Raw genomic sequence first — 12,574 nt, 5'->3', positions numbered from 1 at the left:
GACGACGCGGCGCACCGCGGCCAGGCCTTTCGAACGCGGCTGTGCACGCCTGGAGCCTGGAGCAGTGTGGCGAGGCGACCCACCCTGCTTGCCGAAAGCCTGCCGCTTTCTGGCGCCAATCGCACGCCGCATCACACCGTCGCCACCCCGCGCGGGAGAGAGACTCCGCACAGAGCGCCTCGCGCGCGCGGGGTAGGGGCGCCTCAACTTTTTGCCTCTGGAGTCCTCTACTGATTCTCGAGATGGTTGCCAGCAATTTGCTTTGCACATTTAAGGGACACATGTTCTTCGGCAGGGAACGCACCGCACAGGCGTCGGAACTGCCGCTCCACTTCCTCAATGCATGTTTTCGTCACGGACTGTGTCAGACTGTGCTGTGGTGCCGTTCCCCTCCTATCGCTTGAGGAGTAATATGCAAATTTGCGCCACCAAAGCCATTTTCTGAGCGCCTCATTGGTGCCAATACTGAGTTGTATTTGTGAATGAATTGCAAACCTGAGTCATTAATGTTAATTATTGATAAATTTACACCGTACTATGTAAATCATAGCATCCCTTGTGTGAGACAAAGAGTATTATTAATATTAAGCATTTACATAATTTACTATTAGTCAGACATAGAAAACGTATACTGAATGGAATGTATGTAGTTTAGGCGTATGTGTTGAGTCATAAGTTTAGAGTAATTGGGATCATAGCACAGGTCAACTAGAAGGATGTCAGATTCAAAAAATAAACACAACATATCTGGTATCTTGTTTTTATTGGATAGGACTTGTGCTATGAGCTCCTGCTGAATCGCATTCAAGGATCTCGTTACCGCATTTTGAATTAGGATATTGGAAAAGTGTACATAGTTGTGGGCACTGTACATATTGTGTAAAGCTCGCTGTTTGTCATAAACCTAAATTGTTCCTATAGCATTATGAAAATGTGTGCCATTTGGTCTGAAAAAATGGACAGCCCTGATGCAAAATAAATTAATTACTCATCAAAAAATCAAATTTGAAGAATTAAAAATTGTCAATGTTTGAAATTCCAATAAACTAGTACAAAGACAGGAACTGGAGAATGCACACTTCAAAATATACCACTTGCTTCAAAAGGAAGGTATAATATATCCTACAGCTTAACATAACAAACCATTGGTGACATGTTATCACTGCATTCAGAAATTTCGTTACTAAGTACAAAAAAGTACCTGAACAAAATAAATTTTAAAAAAGGAGGGGGGGGGGCAACAGTAGCATGATGGAGATGCTGCACAACAGTTTGAATGAAAATCCTTGGCACATACATTTTTCCATGCTTGCTTGAACCTCCTTCTTCAGTTTCTGACATAAAAAAACAGTAGCTACAAAATCATTAAAACACTACAACTAAATAAAAAAGGGTATGATGTAACAAACATTCAATAGGACATCCTAAGAAGTACAACTTCTAATAATAAACGCTGAATAAATTAGAATACACTGAGATTGAAGACGAGTTATCAAGCATACACCTAAGTGAGTGCTTAGAGGGAAGTGATCAACATAGTATGATGAAACAGTAAACTTAAAATACTCCTTACATAGGTATGTTTACTCAAGGCTTTCTAGGGTTTCTTACAAAATAAACATAAATTTTAGTTTAACTAAGAAAGTTACACTTAGTGCTCCCATGTGTCACACAGTATGTATAACAATGACCATCAATAAAATGTGGCAACACATACCATCCTCTTGATCTTCTTCACATTATTTCCTGTAAGCAAACATAATGTTAAGGCAGAGTAAAAACACGGTTGAAAAGTAATTTGGTGAAACAAGAAAAGAAAGTGGCACCACAAATCAGCAACTTAGGCCAGCCGTGAAAGAATGAATGACACAGCACGCATCATATGATATAGAGGAACTGCCGAGAGAACGTGGTATCCGTCTCTCTCTCTCGCACTCACAGGCGGGATGGACCAAAAATCAAAGAACTACTCACTTGTGTTTTTTCGAGCTACCACGACGATCTCGGCTGTCATCTCTAGGACGTTTGCTGCTGCTGCTGCTGCTACTCTTCTTAGGGCTGTCAAAGAAGAAAAATAATTAGCAAATGTCATTTAGTGAAGCTAGGAAGGGACAAGTCTGCTATAAAATGATGCCACATCAAATCTTAAAAATCCTATCCAAACATGAATTGACCAACTAAATCAAATTACAGCTTTGAACTTTGAATGAAATAAAAATAGTGGAACAACATGAAAGCATGCACTTAGACAGAACTCAACAGTTACAGTGATAGAAAAAAGATAATGAAGGAAATGACCAGTAACTACATTCAATCTACCTGCTGTGTTTTGATGAACTTGATGATTTCCTGTCTTTGTCCCTGCTCGAAGAACTACAGACAAAATTACAGTGTCACAATTAGGAGAGTGTACAGGACATAACACAAACACCTGCCCAAGAAACTACCATGATACCACCTCAATATCTAATTCATACTCCAGACCAGGTAAGCTATTCCCATATGACAAAATGTTTACTTGAAATGGTTGGTGATAGTTTTTAGTGTACACAAAAAATGCACCTACCTGTGCTTGCTTGATTTATGGTGACTGCTCTTGTGCTTGGATGACGAGTGCCTGAAAATAATGAACATAAATAAGAGACAATATCAAAGAAATACAGAGTACCACATCTCAAGTTTATATCCTGCATTTACCTGTCTCTATCATTATGTTTAGATTTTTTATCTGGAGAGCGGTGGCTACCTCTATCAGAACCACCTTTTTTCTTCTTATCGTAGTCATCCCCATAACTTGTGCGTTCATTATCTTCCTCAGCAGCCTCCCTTTCAAGATCAGACCAATCTTTGCCAGATTCTTCAGAACTGCCAAGTTCTTCCTCTGCATTAAAATAAAAAAGTGATGTTAGAACTAGAGTTCTACCACTGTAAACCGCTGAAAATGCCAAACACAGTAACATTTCAACAAACCATCACTTTCTGAATCTTCAGAGGCTTCTGAATATTCGGAGTCATCATCAGACTCCTCCTCAGTTTCTGCATCTGTAGGCTGCGGGCAAGAGATAAAGAGTTAATAAACATGGGCAAGTTTGAAAAGACTGAGCTTGAAGAGTTTAAGACATACCTCATAAGCATCATCCTCAGACTCTTCCTCCTCTTCAGCAGCACCTGCTTCATCATCACTTTCCGGATCAAGGAAGGTCCATCCGCCACTTTCAAAGAAGCCATCCGGATCATCGGTGATTGTTTTCATAATTTTGGACCAGTTGAGTGATTGAATACCCTCAGAGTATCTGATATCGCAAGAGCTAGAAAAAGCAAAAGCAGTGTGTTAGAATATTCATTAACAACCATAAGAACACAATAGCAAGGTGAGAGTTAAATTAGTAAGGAACTGAACTTACTTGAGCCATTCCTTAACATGATCTAACATGTTCATGGGGATAGCATTGACCATAACAACCTTTTTAGTATAGTCCTTAAAGACGAAGATCATGTCGAAGTTTTTCAAATGGAATTGGACACGTTCAAAGTGAACAAGCTCAACATCTTCAAGAGTTACAACAAATGGAGGCTGTAAAAAGATACAAAATGTCAAAGCCACAATAAATTTAAAAGTGTTCTCAAGTGAGGAATGTCACAATTCTCACCCATTCTGTAAGGTTAACAAGGGATCCACTAGTCGGTTGTAGAAGAACTGTGCTTCTGAATGGAGCACCAGGGAATCCAAGTTCTCTGAAAGGTGTATCAAATTCAATTTCTTGCTTGGTAAGTGCTTCCACTTTCTCACAAAAACCCTTGAAAGCTGTCTTGAGTTTATGCCTAAGCTCTCGTTCAGCTTGTTCGGCAGCCAAATCATCTCTGTCATGCATGTGTTGGTGCTTCCCTAGATCAGTTGTGATCTCTCCCACCTCAGTATAGAACTGCACATCGAGATGTTTCTTTTTGCCAAACATAATGGCATGCTGGGGAAAGAAAAAAAAAAAAGAGTTTTCAATCAGTACACAATGTGTTTTGTTTTACACTTATTAAGCTGGCATTTATTTACCTTCAAATGGAAGTGCAACAAAATTATCATTTCACCATCGCATGGCTGGAATAACGCATTCTTAATATTGTTGTAAAGAATGTCAACTTTATCTCCACGAACAGATGTGAAACGGAATCCATTAGTGTGAGCCTCAAGAGAACCTGAAAAATAATGTACCAGTTAGAAATTACATTGAAATTCAGATGAGGAAGCTGGGTTTGAAAAACAGAAAGCAATTATTCATTTTAAGCTCCAGATGTCAACAAGCAATTACCTGTCATTCTCTTAGTCATAATATTTGGCCTAATGTAAAGATCTTTCAGTTTAGGATTGCCTTTGTTTGTAGTTAATACCAAGGTGTCTTGTTTAACAAGATCTTCCTTTTCTCTCTCTTCAGCCTCACGATTTTTGAATTTCTTTTGCACTTCCTTGATAAGTCTGAATGCCGTGTTCAAGTTTGAGGAGGGTGCTGAGAGTTCACCAGGTTCCTTTGTATTAATACTCCTGTAGGTACTGTAGACAGAGAAAGCACAACATAGAACATGACAACACTAACATATTGCAAAAATATTATTCAATAGCACAATGCCACTTGTGACCTACACTTCTTTAAGGAATGTAGCATCAGGTTGTGGGTAAGAGCCACCCTCATTGCGGCCCATGGTTGCACCAGGGTGGAAGAAATTAATACGCAGATAGGTGTAGTCACCTTCCACAGACTGGGATATGTTCTTGATTGTGCAAATGTGGAATGGAACAGGTATGCCAAAAACAGGCAAAATGACAGTCTCATATTTACGATCTGAAAAGAAAAAAATATAGAACAAATGAAGAAGAGATGCGGCTCTGCAAATACCCAAGACTTTGACAGGAAGGACCTCTTACCAACATAAATCTTCAATTCACGAACATCTGCCTCATTAGGCATTTGACTGCGGCTCTTGTATGATACAGTAGACTTCCGGACCTTTTCTTTTTCTTTACCCTCTCCCTGCTCGGCCATGCGAGCACGAGCTGCTTCATTCAGAGCCTGAGCCAACTCTTTCTGATGCTGCTTACGCTTTTCTTCCGATGAAGAGTCCGTCTAAACATGTGTTAAACCAAATTAGGAACACAATGAGAAAGCAAATACAGCAAACAGCAAAATACAAGTGCCAAGTTTTACTCACTCGAAGTTTAGAATCAAGGACTGCAGTTCTTCTTCCTCTACCCAAAATTTGGTCAGATTTGCCTGATTGCTCACCCTTCTCTCCTTCATTATCATCATCATCGTCGTCATCATCTTCATTTTCATCTTTCAAAAAGATTCCGACGTGATTAATTTTTTTCTTCAGGAGTGTCAAAATAGTTGCTGGTTGACCCTGTTCCAAAATCATACATTAAACAAACTTCCATACATTCTATGAACCACTGAGCAAATAAATGATTTTAATCAACTCACATCATTAACAATCACTGTGTCACCAATAAACAATGCGTAAGTTTTACCCTCCTTATCAGAAGCTTCTTTGTTGGTCAAACCAGATAGACCAACATTCACATTAAAGACTGAACCCTTTTTAACAACAGCTGTTGTTTTAGGTCCAATTGTGAGGGAACTTTCTCGAAATTCAATACCCATAGCAAAGCCAAACGTTTTGGTTAGTTTGTCAACAAATTCAGGCTTCTCCTTTTTGACAAATGAAAGTACGTTTTCATAAACATCAGAAAGTTTGGCTCCAGCTACTAAGGCTTTGAGAATTTCTTCTTCAACAGAAACAAGGAAATTATAGTTATTTTGCATGGATTCAGGTGGGTTCACCATGAAGGTACGAACAATATTTGAACAGTAGGACTTGTATCGGGCACCCAACGAGCACACAATCACACCAAAGTGAAGAATGTTCTTGTCACTGAAAAGTATAGAAGAGAGAGGATAATGTTAAAAATATAGTCAGATAGAATTTTGAAATGTCTGAAGCAAAGTTAGCAAAGATTGTACCTCGTCACACTGAATTTGAGAGCATAATTGCCACCAGATTGGATGATAGCAGGATAACAGGTGTCAACCTGGCTAGTATCCACCCCTGTCACATATTTTTTGTCAGTTAAGGCTTGATCTACTCCTTCAGCTAGCTTCATGTGTTTCACTTTCTACAAAAGATAAGGAAAAACAGACCACACAGAAACAAACCAAAATTAGACAGGTTTTGTACAGGATGAGAAACTACTCATTCGGATGGCAAGTAAACTTACTTTGTCAGAGTCAATAATTTCCATCAATTGGTCCTTCAGGTACTTGGTGAATACATCCATTGTAACATTACTGGCCTTTTTGACAATTGCTAATTCATTCTCCTCCTTGGGGGCCATAACGTAGGCCACTACAGGGCTTACATCAACCTGTATGCGTAAATCCACAAGATAGAAAGAAGGACCAAAAATTTAGATAAGATAAGACAGTTGTGCACTTACAGTTTCGAAGTTTTCTTTCTTTAGCATGCTGCGCCATAAGTCAGCAAAGGCACCAGGATAATTCTCCTTTCCAAAAACACCAATGGTCTTTCCATTCTTGCTCTTCTTGATTTCTTCAATGAGCTTTTTCATATGGCTCTTATCAACATCACCCTGAATAAAAGGATATCTAATGTTTCACAATCTTACATGAAAGTTACATAAAATAAAGAGATGAAGGAGAATGGTTACCTTTTCACGGGTAAGGAGCTTCACAGGTGGTACATTATTTTCATCCTTACTTGCTTCGATTTGACGCAAGAACTCAATCTTTTTCTTGCTGGACAGGAAATGAATAGCCTCTGATGTCAAAATCATAATGGTGTCTTTGAGTTCATAACCAAGCAGCCAAGTCTAAAACAAAAATTTGAAAACTTTTAATGCAGATGTAATTTTTTAACAAGAGAACCAGCTGGATATTAATCAAAAGATGTACATACTTGCAAAGCTGACGATTTGCTGTACATAATATCGTCGTTTTCACCAACTGCCGATACAAGGGCATCCATCTTCGAAAAGCCATCATCATTGCTTCCTTCGCTATCCTGCAATGAATGAACAACGTGGCTCCATGAAAATCCGTTCATGAATAAAAGACAAAATACTACAGGACAATGTATAATGGGAGTTACTGTGTGCAATGGAACAGAGACCAGAACAAGCCTAAAAATTATGGGTTGCTTAAGAGCAACTAGTGACTGGGAGACTAGAATGAGAAGACACAGACTCAAATATCTGGAGTGTCTCAGGTGCATGAGGAGGGGGAAACAGAGGATAAAACAATGGCTCAAAGATGCGACTAAGGTGAAGAAATCTGATATACTCGACTAAATGAAATGATAAAATGGGTCTCAGGTGACATGGAGTGGCTGAAGAACATAACCCGAAATGACGGAGAGAGCACAAAGACGCGAAAGCGGAGAGAGAAGATTGAACTAACTTGAAAGCACGAATTTAGAGGAGAAAGGGAATCGAAGAGGAAGAGTAAATCCTCACTAATTGCAAGCTTTTAGGCTTCAAACTAATAGCCTACCTTCCACGCCGAGTACAGCTTCCTCATGCGCCGGAAGAAAGTATCCTTGTCTAAAACTGTATTCGACATTTTGACAGCGGACGGTGGAAGGCTAGAGAAAAATTAGAAATCGGACACAGCTCCGATTCACTTCAAGAACAATACAGTCATTTCAATAGACGAATTCCCAAGATCTCACAGATCCGTTGCGCCACTGAATGTACAAAACAATAACATGGCGGGAATAGCGGTGCGGTGATCAGCAAGAGAAGACAAAGAAGAAGAAGAAAGACCAGAGTCTTTCCGCTCTTTAGTACAGTCACGCAAACTGATTGCAAATGTAAAAGAATTGGTTCGAGGAAGCAAATACACGCTAAAACGCAATTAAATTTGATGAATTCTAAAACATTCATACACGAAGGTTCCTTTTGCGAGGTCCTTTGGCAGTCCCCCTCCCTGTGGCGAGTTGCGACAAGTTGCGCGTGTGGCATCATCCATCGCAGTCGCAGTTTGCGTGCGAGACAACGTGGTTGGCGAGGCAAAGTGTTTTAACACTTTGGTGTGTTATTTCCCTGTGGTTTAAATGTTTGCACCAGCTTGTTCTGCTAGTGATTGTTTGAGATTAGAACGTCTCGTTTTCCCCAAGAGTGAACCGTTTTGGAGTCGTCATTGGACAGTCAGCACCAAGGTATGTTTGTTGTGAACCATGTGACATTTGAGATTTTGGACTTCATTTTCGGTCGTCTTTGATTCGTTTGCAACACTTTGCTTTATTTTATGGACTTATCATCAACACATATGCTGTTATCACAACAGACGTTTCCAGTTTTATCCTCTTTTTGGTACTTTTAAACTTGCTCTAACCTTCAAGAAATTTTCACATAAATTTGTTTTTAACTTTCTCTATTGTGTTTGGACTGAGTATTTCGACAGTGTGCATTAACTGACCTGACTGCTTATTTATTTATTATTTGGGGTCAACTTTTCAGTGGCTTTAAATTGAGTTTATATTTTTCTTGCCACCAGCTTCAACAATGTCGACGATCAAGGATCACAGGAGCTCCATTGGTGCACATATTGCACGTCGACAGTCCATAGCAAAAAAAGTCAGCTTTCAACTGCCTCGTAACTTGAAAGGTACTCTCCTGGATTTTACCAATGGTCTGGATCATCGACCATACCAAGACTTGGTATGCATTTTGCGTGATTCGGAAGTCAAGGTAATATTTGTTACATTTTCAGACGTTTTGTCCTATAACATATATTGTATTGTCTCAATAGCACTTCTCTTGTACTCTTATTTCGCATTGCCTTCTTATTCATTTTTATTTCCCTGTCTATAGGATGAGGACCTCTGCCTCCTCTTGAAAGAATCTCAGGACTGCATTTCTATTTTAAATCAAAATCTTCGGTTATTCATTCAGGTGTTGCTTGTAAGTTTCAGGACCCATAAAGGATGATTTCTATGATGGTAACATATCAATATTGTGCCCTTAAACTAATTTGGATGCATCTTTTCTGTGTGTTTAGATTGTTAAATGGACACACAGAGGACCAGAAGCTGTTTCAGCTTTCCAAAGTTTCCTCTTAGACTTGTGCTCAGCCCACAGCTACCACACTGTTGCAGTGCTGGATCACCTTGTTGAAAATTTCATGAGAGGTTATTTTCTTGCTTTTTTTTAAATAAAAAAATTATTTTATTGAAAGTATTTTAAATATACATATCTTAGTGAAGTGGCCTCAACAAAATTTTCTTTGCAGTTCCAGATCCTGATTCAGATTGGCCTGCTGGCGAACCGTCCCCTATGGAAGAACAAATTTTTCAAAATTCTCATCATGTTCTGAAGCAGTTACTGAAGATGGTCCCAATGTGAGTCTCCTCGTGCTGATATATCTACTGTATGTGGGTTTTCAACTGTTAGTGTTGTGTCTTATTGTCTTTCTTTGTGTTTTATCTTCAGGGCGGGTGAGCTACTCGTTTCATCTCTGGCAAAGTCTTTTCCATATAAAGGAAAAACAACTGCAATACATCGGTCTTATGTTTACAACATGCTGGAAATTTTAAAATACCAGCCCAAGTATCGACAAGACTTTCTTTCCTTGATTGTTTCTAAGTAAGTTACCTTCCTTTTTTTTTTCTGTGGTGTCCTTCCTTTTTCTTCTTCTTCTGTCCTCAAGGAGGTGTTGCTGAGTGACTTCCTAAATCAAGCAATTCATTACTTTACTTATGGAGCTATGTCACAGTCGCACACCAGAATTGTGTTATCATGGCATGTGACTTGTTATTACACCTTTATGTTCAACGACGTTTGCTAATCCTCAGGATGGTGGAGCTAGATGTAAATGCACCAAGAGCTGACATTGATTTGGCTGAAGATGAGGAGATGGATGTGGAGACTGAAGACATTTTCTCCATGGAGCAAAACTCTAAAATGAAGCATCCTGTAGCAAATACTCTAGATCATTTAATGTTGCAACTCTTCATATTTATCAAAAAGGAATGTACTGATCCTATTTCCAATGCAACAACTCTCGAGAGATGTTACTCAGTTTATAAAGAATTTCTTCAGGTTAGTTTTATTATTATGATTGAATTGTCTGGTTTGTATTCCAGTTCAATACAGATGTTGATGTTCTGTTTTGCAGATCTTTGAAAGGGTAATATTGCCAACTCACAACACTCACCATGTACAATACATCATGTGGTACATATGCAGCCTGAGGCCTAAGCTAGCAGAGGTGTTTGTTAAGTATCTATGGGCTCAAGCTCTAGGAGTCCACCTGCCCCCCATAAGAAGACAGTCAGCAATTGCATATATTGCTAGTTTTCTTGCCCGGTCCAATTATGTCAAGATTGAGTATGTATCAACAACTTGAAAGCCTGATTCTCATTTACTTATTTTTGTATTTTATCACTTACCTTTCTGTTAAATTTTGTGTCAAGGTTCCTCAAGGATGTATTGCAAGATATGGCTGACTGGATTCACGGCTACATTAATAATCAAGACGGACAGAAAGCCGTAGAAATAAGACTGCATTCAGTATTTTACAGTGTTTGTCAGGGATTATTTTATCTGATGTGTTTCAGACACAAGGAGTTGTTTAGAACAAAGCAGAGTATGTATTTTCAAAGCTAGCCTGTACTTCTGGTTTTGTGATATACCTTGCAGTCCAGGTACTAATTTTTCTTTCTTTCTGCAGATATGGTGTTTTTGAGGGGGTTGAACCTTACCAAAGTTGTCACTTGCAGTTTAAATCCTTTGAAAGTGTGTCTTCCCGAAGTAGTCAAAAAGTTTACAGCAATCACTCGTGCTTACCAGTTGGTGTATTGTAATTCTGTGGTTGAGCGTAACTCAAGAAGTGCTGTGCCTATAGTTCATACCAAAAACCATGTTATGCAGCCTGACCAACCAAGTAACTTGCTGGAGACCTTTTTCCCCTTTGACCCATACAGACTGCAACGGTAAGATTGAAATGAACGTTGGTATTCTCATGTAGGGTCTAAGTTTTAAATCCTATAACATTTTTTTCAATTTTGTTTAGGTCTTCCGCTTTTATTGCTCCTCACTACAGTGTTTACCAAGATGACATCCCCAATGAAGAAAACAACAAGAAGGCAGACAATGACGAAGATGACTTCCTCCATGAGTCCATGAGTGTCAGTTTTAATGACAAGAGATTCAGTTACAGTTCGTCACCAGGATTCTTACAAGAACATCCCCTGCATTCTGCCTCATCACCCCTCCTTAGGCAGTGCATCTGAAACCTTCCTGCTGCTCTGACCTGTTAATTCAAGGAACGGAACATGTATGAAATATGTTTGGTTCCAACATGCGATGATCAGAAAAAATGTGAGTCTTAGTTGCTGTTAGCAGGTATAGCTTACATTCTTGCCTGAATGTTTTATGGTTGCAGGTTGCTCTAAACCTGATTTCCTCCACATAAAGGAATAAATATGAACAGATGCAACCTACAATGGAGTTGGTTCAGTGCTGGTATGAGCATAGTTAGAATTGATGGAGGCTATACACGAGAAGAGGGATTTGTTGTATCTCTCTCTCTTTAATGTGTATTTCCTGTAAATTTTTAAGGCATTGATGAGATCTAATTAGATTAAGTTTTGAATTGGTGCCCAACTATAGCATACTGTTTGCTCACTTTGACTGTTATAAGTTTTGAAGATATTACTATTTTAAAGTTGTTAACAACATAACTGTGAGGGTGTATGGTGTTGAATGAACACTATTTACTAGTGTAAAGGCAGTTGTTTAATTCTGTGATGTTTATTGTTTGATTTTGTTAAGCTGTGTACAGATGTTTTAGCTTTTTTATCTGGTTGCCTTATCTGGGCCATAAGACCGTTTACTTTTGTTGCAAATTAGACAAATCCATTGAAATTGAATTGATTTTTTAAATATTTGATCTTTTCATGTTCCAGTTTAATTCTTGAGCTTTGCTCATTGTGGAAGTATGAACAAATACAATCTATAATGTACTTTTCGCATTGCTAGCTGTTTTGGCTGAGTCTAGTTGTGGATGTGTCCGAAGAAGTAAGATGTGCATGTATTGAATACACAATTGTGTCAGTGCTTTTTGAAATCTCACTTCTTTCTTCTTTAGTTTGCTCAGTCACTGGTAATCGTCATCATACTATCCTGCTTGTGAGTCCTTGATTTGATTTCCTTTTCATTTGTTATGATTATTTATTGGACGAAAATCAATTTGTTGTGTACATACTTCCTTCTTTCTTCTTCTTAGGAACTATAATTGAAGGGATATAATGGCATAATCGATTTCTTGAGACATTATGAAATCTTATTTTTGTTGTATGAACTGTGATAAGCTCCCATGAATGCAAGCAAAGAATTTGTGCTATAATGATATGTGACAAGTAGATTTTTTGTGTCCATACTTTGTACATTTGCTTTCATGTACAAGTATTTATTAAAGAAACTTCAGAAAAATTTCGTGTGACCTTACTTTTTAGACTCACTACTTATCTCCTAAATGGATAAGGGCTCAAGACATCATTTAAGCAG

General features: G+C 38.6%; 2 protein-coding genes across 3 annotated transcripts; one reads left to right on the top strand and one right to left on the bottom strand.

The window, feature by feature from the left end:
• Positions 1 to 744: 744 nt before the first annotated feature.
• Positions 745 to 7,766, bottom strand: LOC117651644 (FACT complex subunit spt16). 2 transcript variants are annotated; one of them, XM_034395834.1, is made up of 21 exons: positions 7,557 to 7,766; positions 6,964 to 7,068; positions 6,716 to 6,877; positions 6,485 to 6,637; positions 6,266 to 6,412; positions 6,012 to 6,163; positions 5,472 to 5,922; positions 5,200 to 5,391; positions 4,916 to 5,114; positions 4,634 to 4,832; positions 4,305 to 4,543; positions 4,049 to 4,191; positions 3,651 to 3,965; positions 3,405 to 3,574; positions 3,125 to 3,308; positions 2,971 to 3,049; positions 2,698 to 2,881; positions 2,567 to 2,617; positions 2,320 to 2,373; positions 1,975 to 2,058; positions 745 to 1,746 (listed from the first exon to the last, which is right to left on the bottom strand). In XM_034395834.1, the coding sequence occupies exons 1-21, from the start codon at positions 7,623 to 7,625 to the stop codon at positions 1,740 to 1,742; spliced, it is 3,339 nt and encodes a 1,112-aa protein (XP_034251725.1). In that variant the 5' UTR covers positions 7,626 to 7,766; the 3' UTR covers positions 745 to 1,739. The 2 variants fall into 2 exon arrangements, with proteins under 2 accessions (XP_034251725.1, XP_034251726.1); XM_034395835.1 differs by lacking the exon at positions 2,320 to 2,373.
• A 188-nt stretch (positions 7,767 to 7,954) lies between these two features.
• LOC117651652 (RNA polymerase I-specific transcription initiation factor RRN3) lies at positions 7,955 to 12,502 on the top strand. The gene is made up of 11 exons (XM_034395850.1): positions 7,955 to 8,223; positions 8,562 to 8,755; positions 8,879 to 8,968; positions 9,066 to 9,195; positions 9,297 to 9,405; positions 9,497 to 9,649; positions 9,859 to 10,105; positions 10,182 to 10,393; positions 10,480 to 10,652; positions 10,737 to 10,998; positions 11,079 to 12,502. The coding sequence occupies exons 2-11, from the start codon at positions 8,570 to 8,572 to the stop codon at positions 11,296 to 11,298; spliced, it is 1,782 nt and encodes a 593-aa protein (XP_034251741.1). The 5' UTR covers positions 7,955 to 8,223; positions 8,562 to 8,569; the 3' UTR covers positions 11,299 to 12,502.
• The last annotated feature ends 72 nt before the right edge of the window (positions 12,503 to 12,574 follow it).

This window comes from Thrips palmi, unplaced genomic scaffold (genome assembly GCF_012932325.1).
Source record: "Thrips palmi isolate BJ-2018 unplaced genomic scaffold, TpBJ-2018v1 HiC_scaffold_6, whole genome shotgun sequence".
In the NCBI taxonomy this organism is placed as follows: domain Eukaryota; kingdom Metazoa; phylum Arthropoda; class Insecta; order Thysanoptera; family Thripidae; genus Thrips; species Thrips palmi.
Note: the sequence above shows the minus strand (reverse complement) of the source record. Positions and strands in the feature narration are given on the sequence as shown.

What these genes read in the sequence shown, in the direction of transcription:
- LOC117651652 (XM_034395850.1), top strand. Translation starts at nt 8,570, where the DNA reads ATGTCGACGATCAAGGATCACAGGAGCTCCATTGGTGCACATATTGCA. An exon ending in GTTGTTTAGAACAAAGCAGA is followed by an intron (nt 10,653 to 10,736) that starts GTATGTATTTTC and finishes TTCTTTCTGCAG; the next exon opens with ATATGGTGTTTTTGAGGGGG. An exon ending in GACCCATACAGACTGCAACG is followed by an intron (nt 10,999 to 11,078) that starts GTAAGATTGAAA and finishes AATTTTGTTTAG; the next exon opens with GTCTTCCGCTTTTATTGCTC.
- LOC117651644 (XM_034395834.1), bottom strand. Translation starts at nt 7,625, where the DNA reads ATGTCGAATACAGTTTTAGACAAGGATACTTTCTTCCGGCGCATGAGG. An exon ending in AAATTATTGACTCTGACAAA is followed by an intron (nt 6,164 to 6,265) that starts GTAAGTTTACTT and finishes TATCTTTTGTAG; the next exon opens with AAAGTGAAACACATGAAGCT. An exon ending in CTCAAATTCAGTGTGACGAG is followed by an intron (nt 5,923 to 6,011) that starts GTACAATCTTTG and finishes TATACTTTTCAG; the next exon opens with TGACAAGAACATTCTTCACT.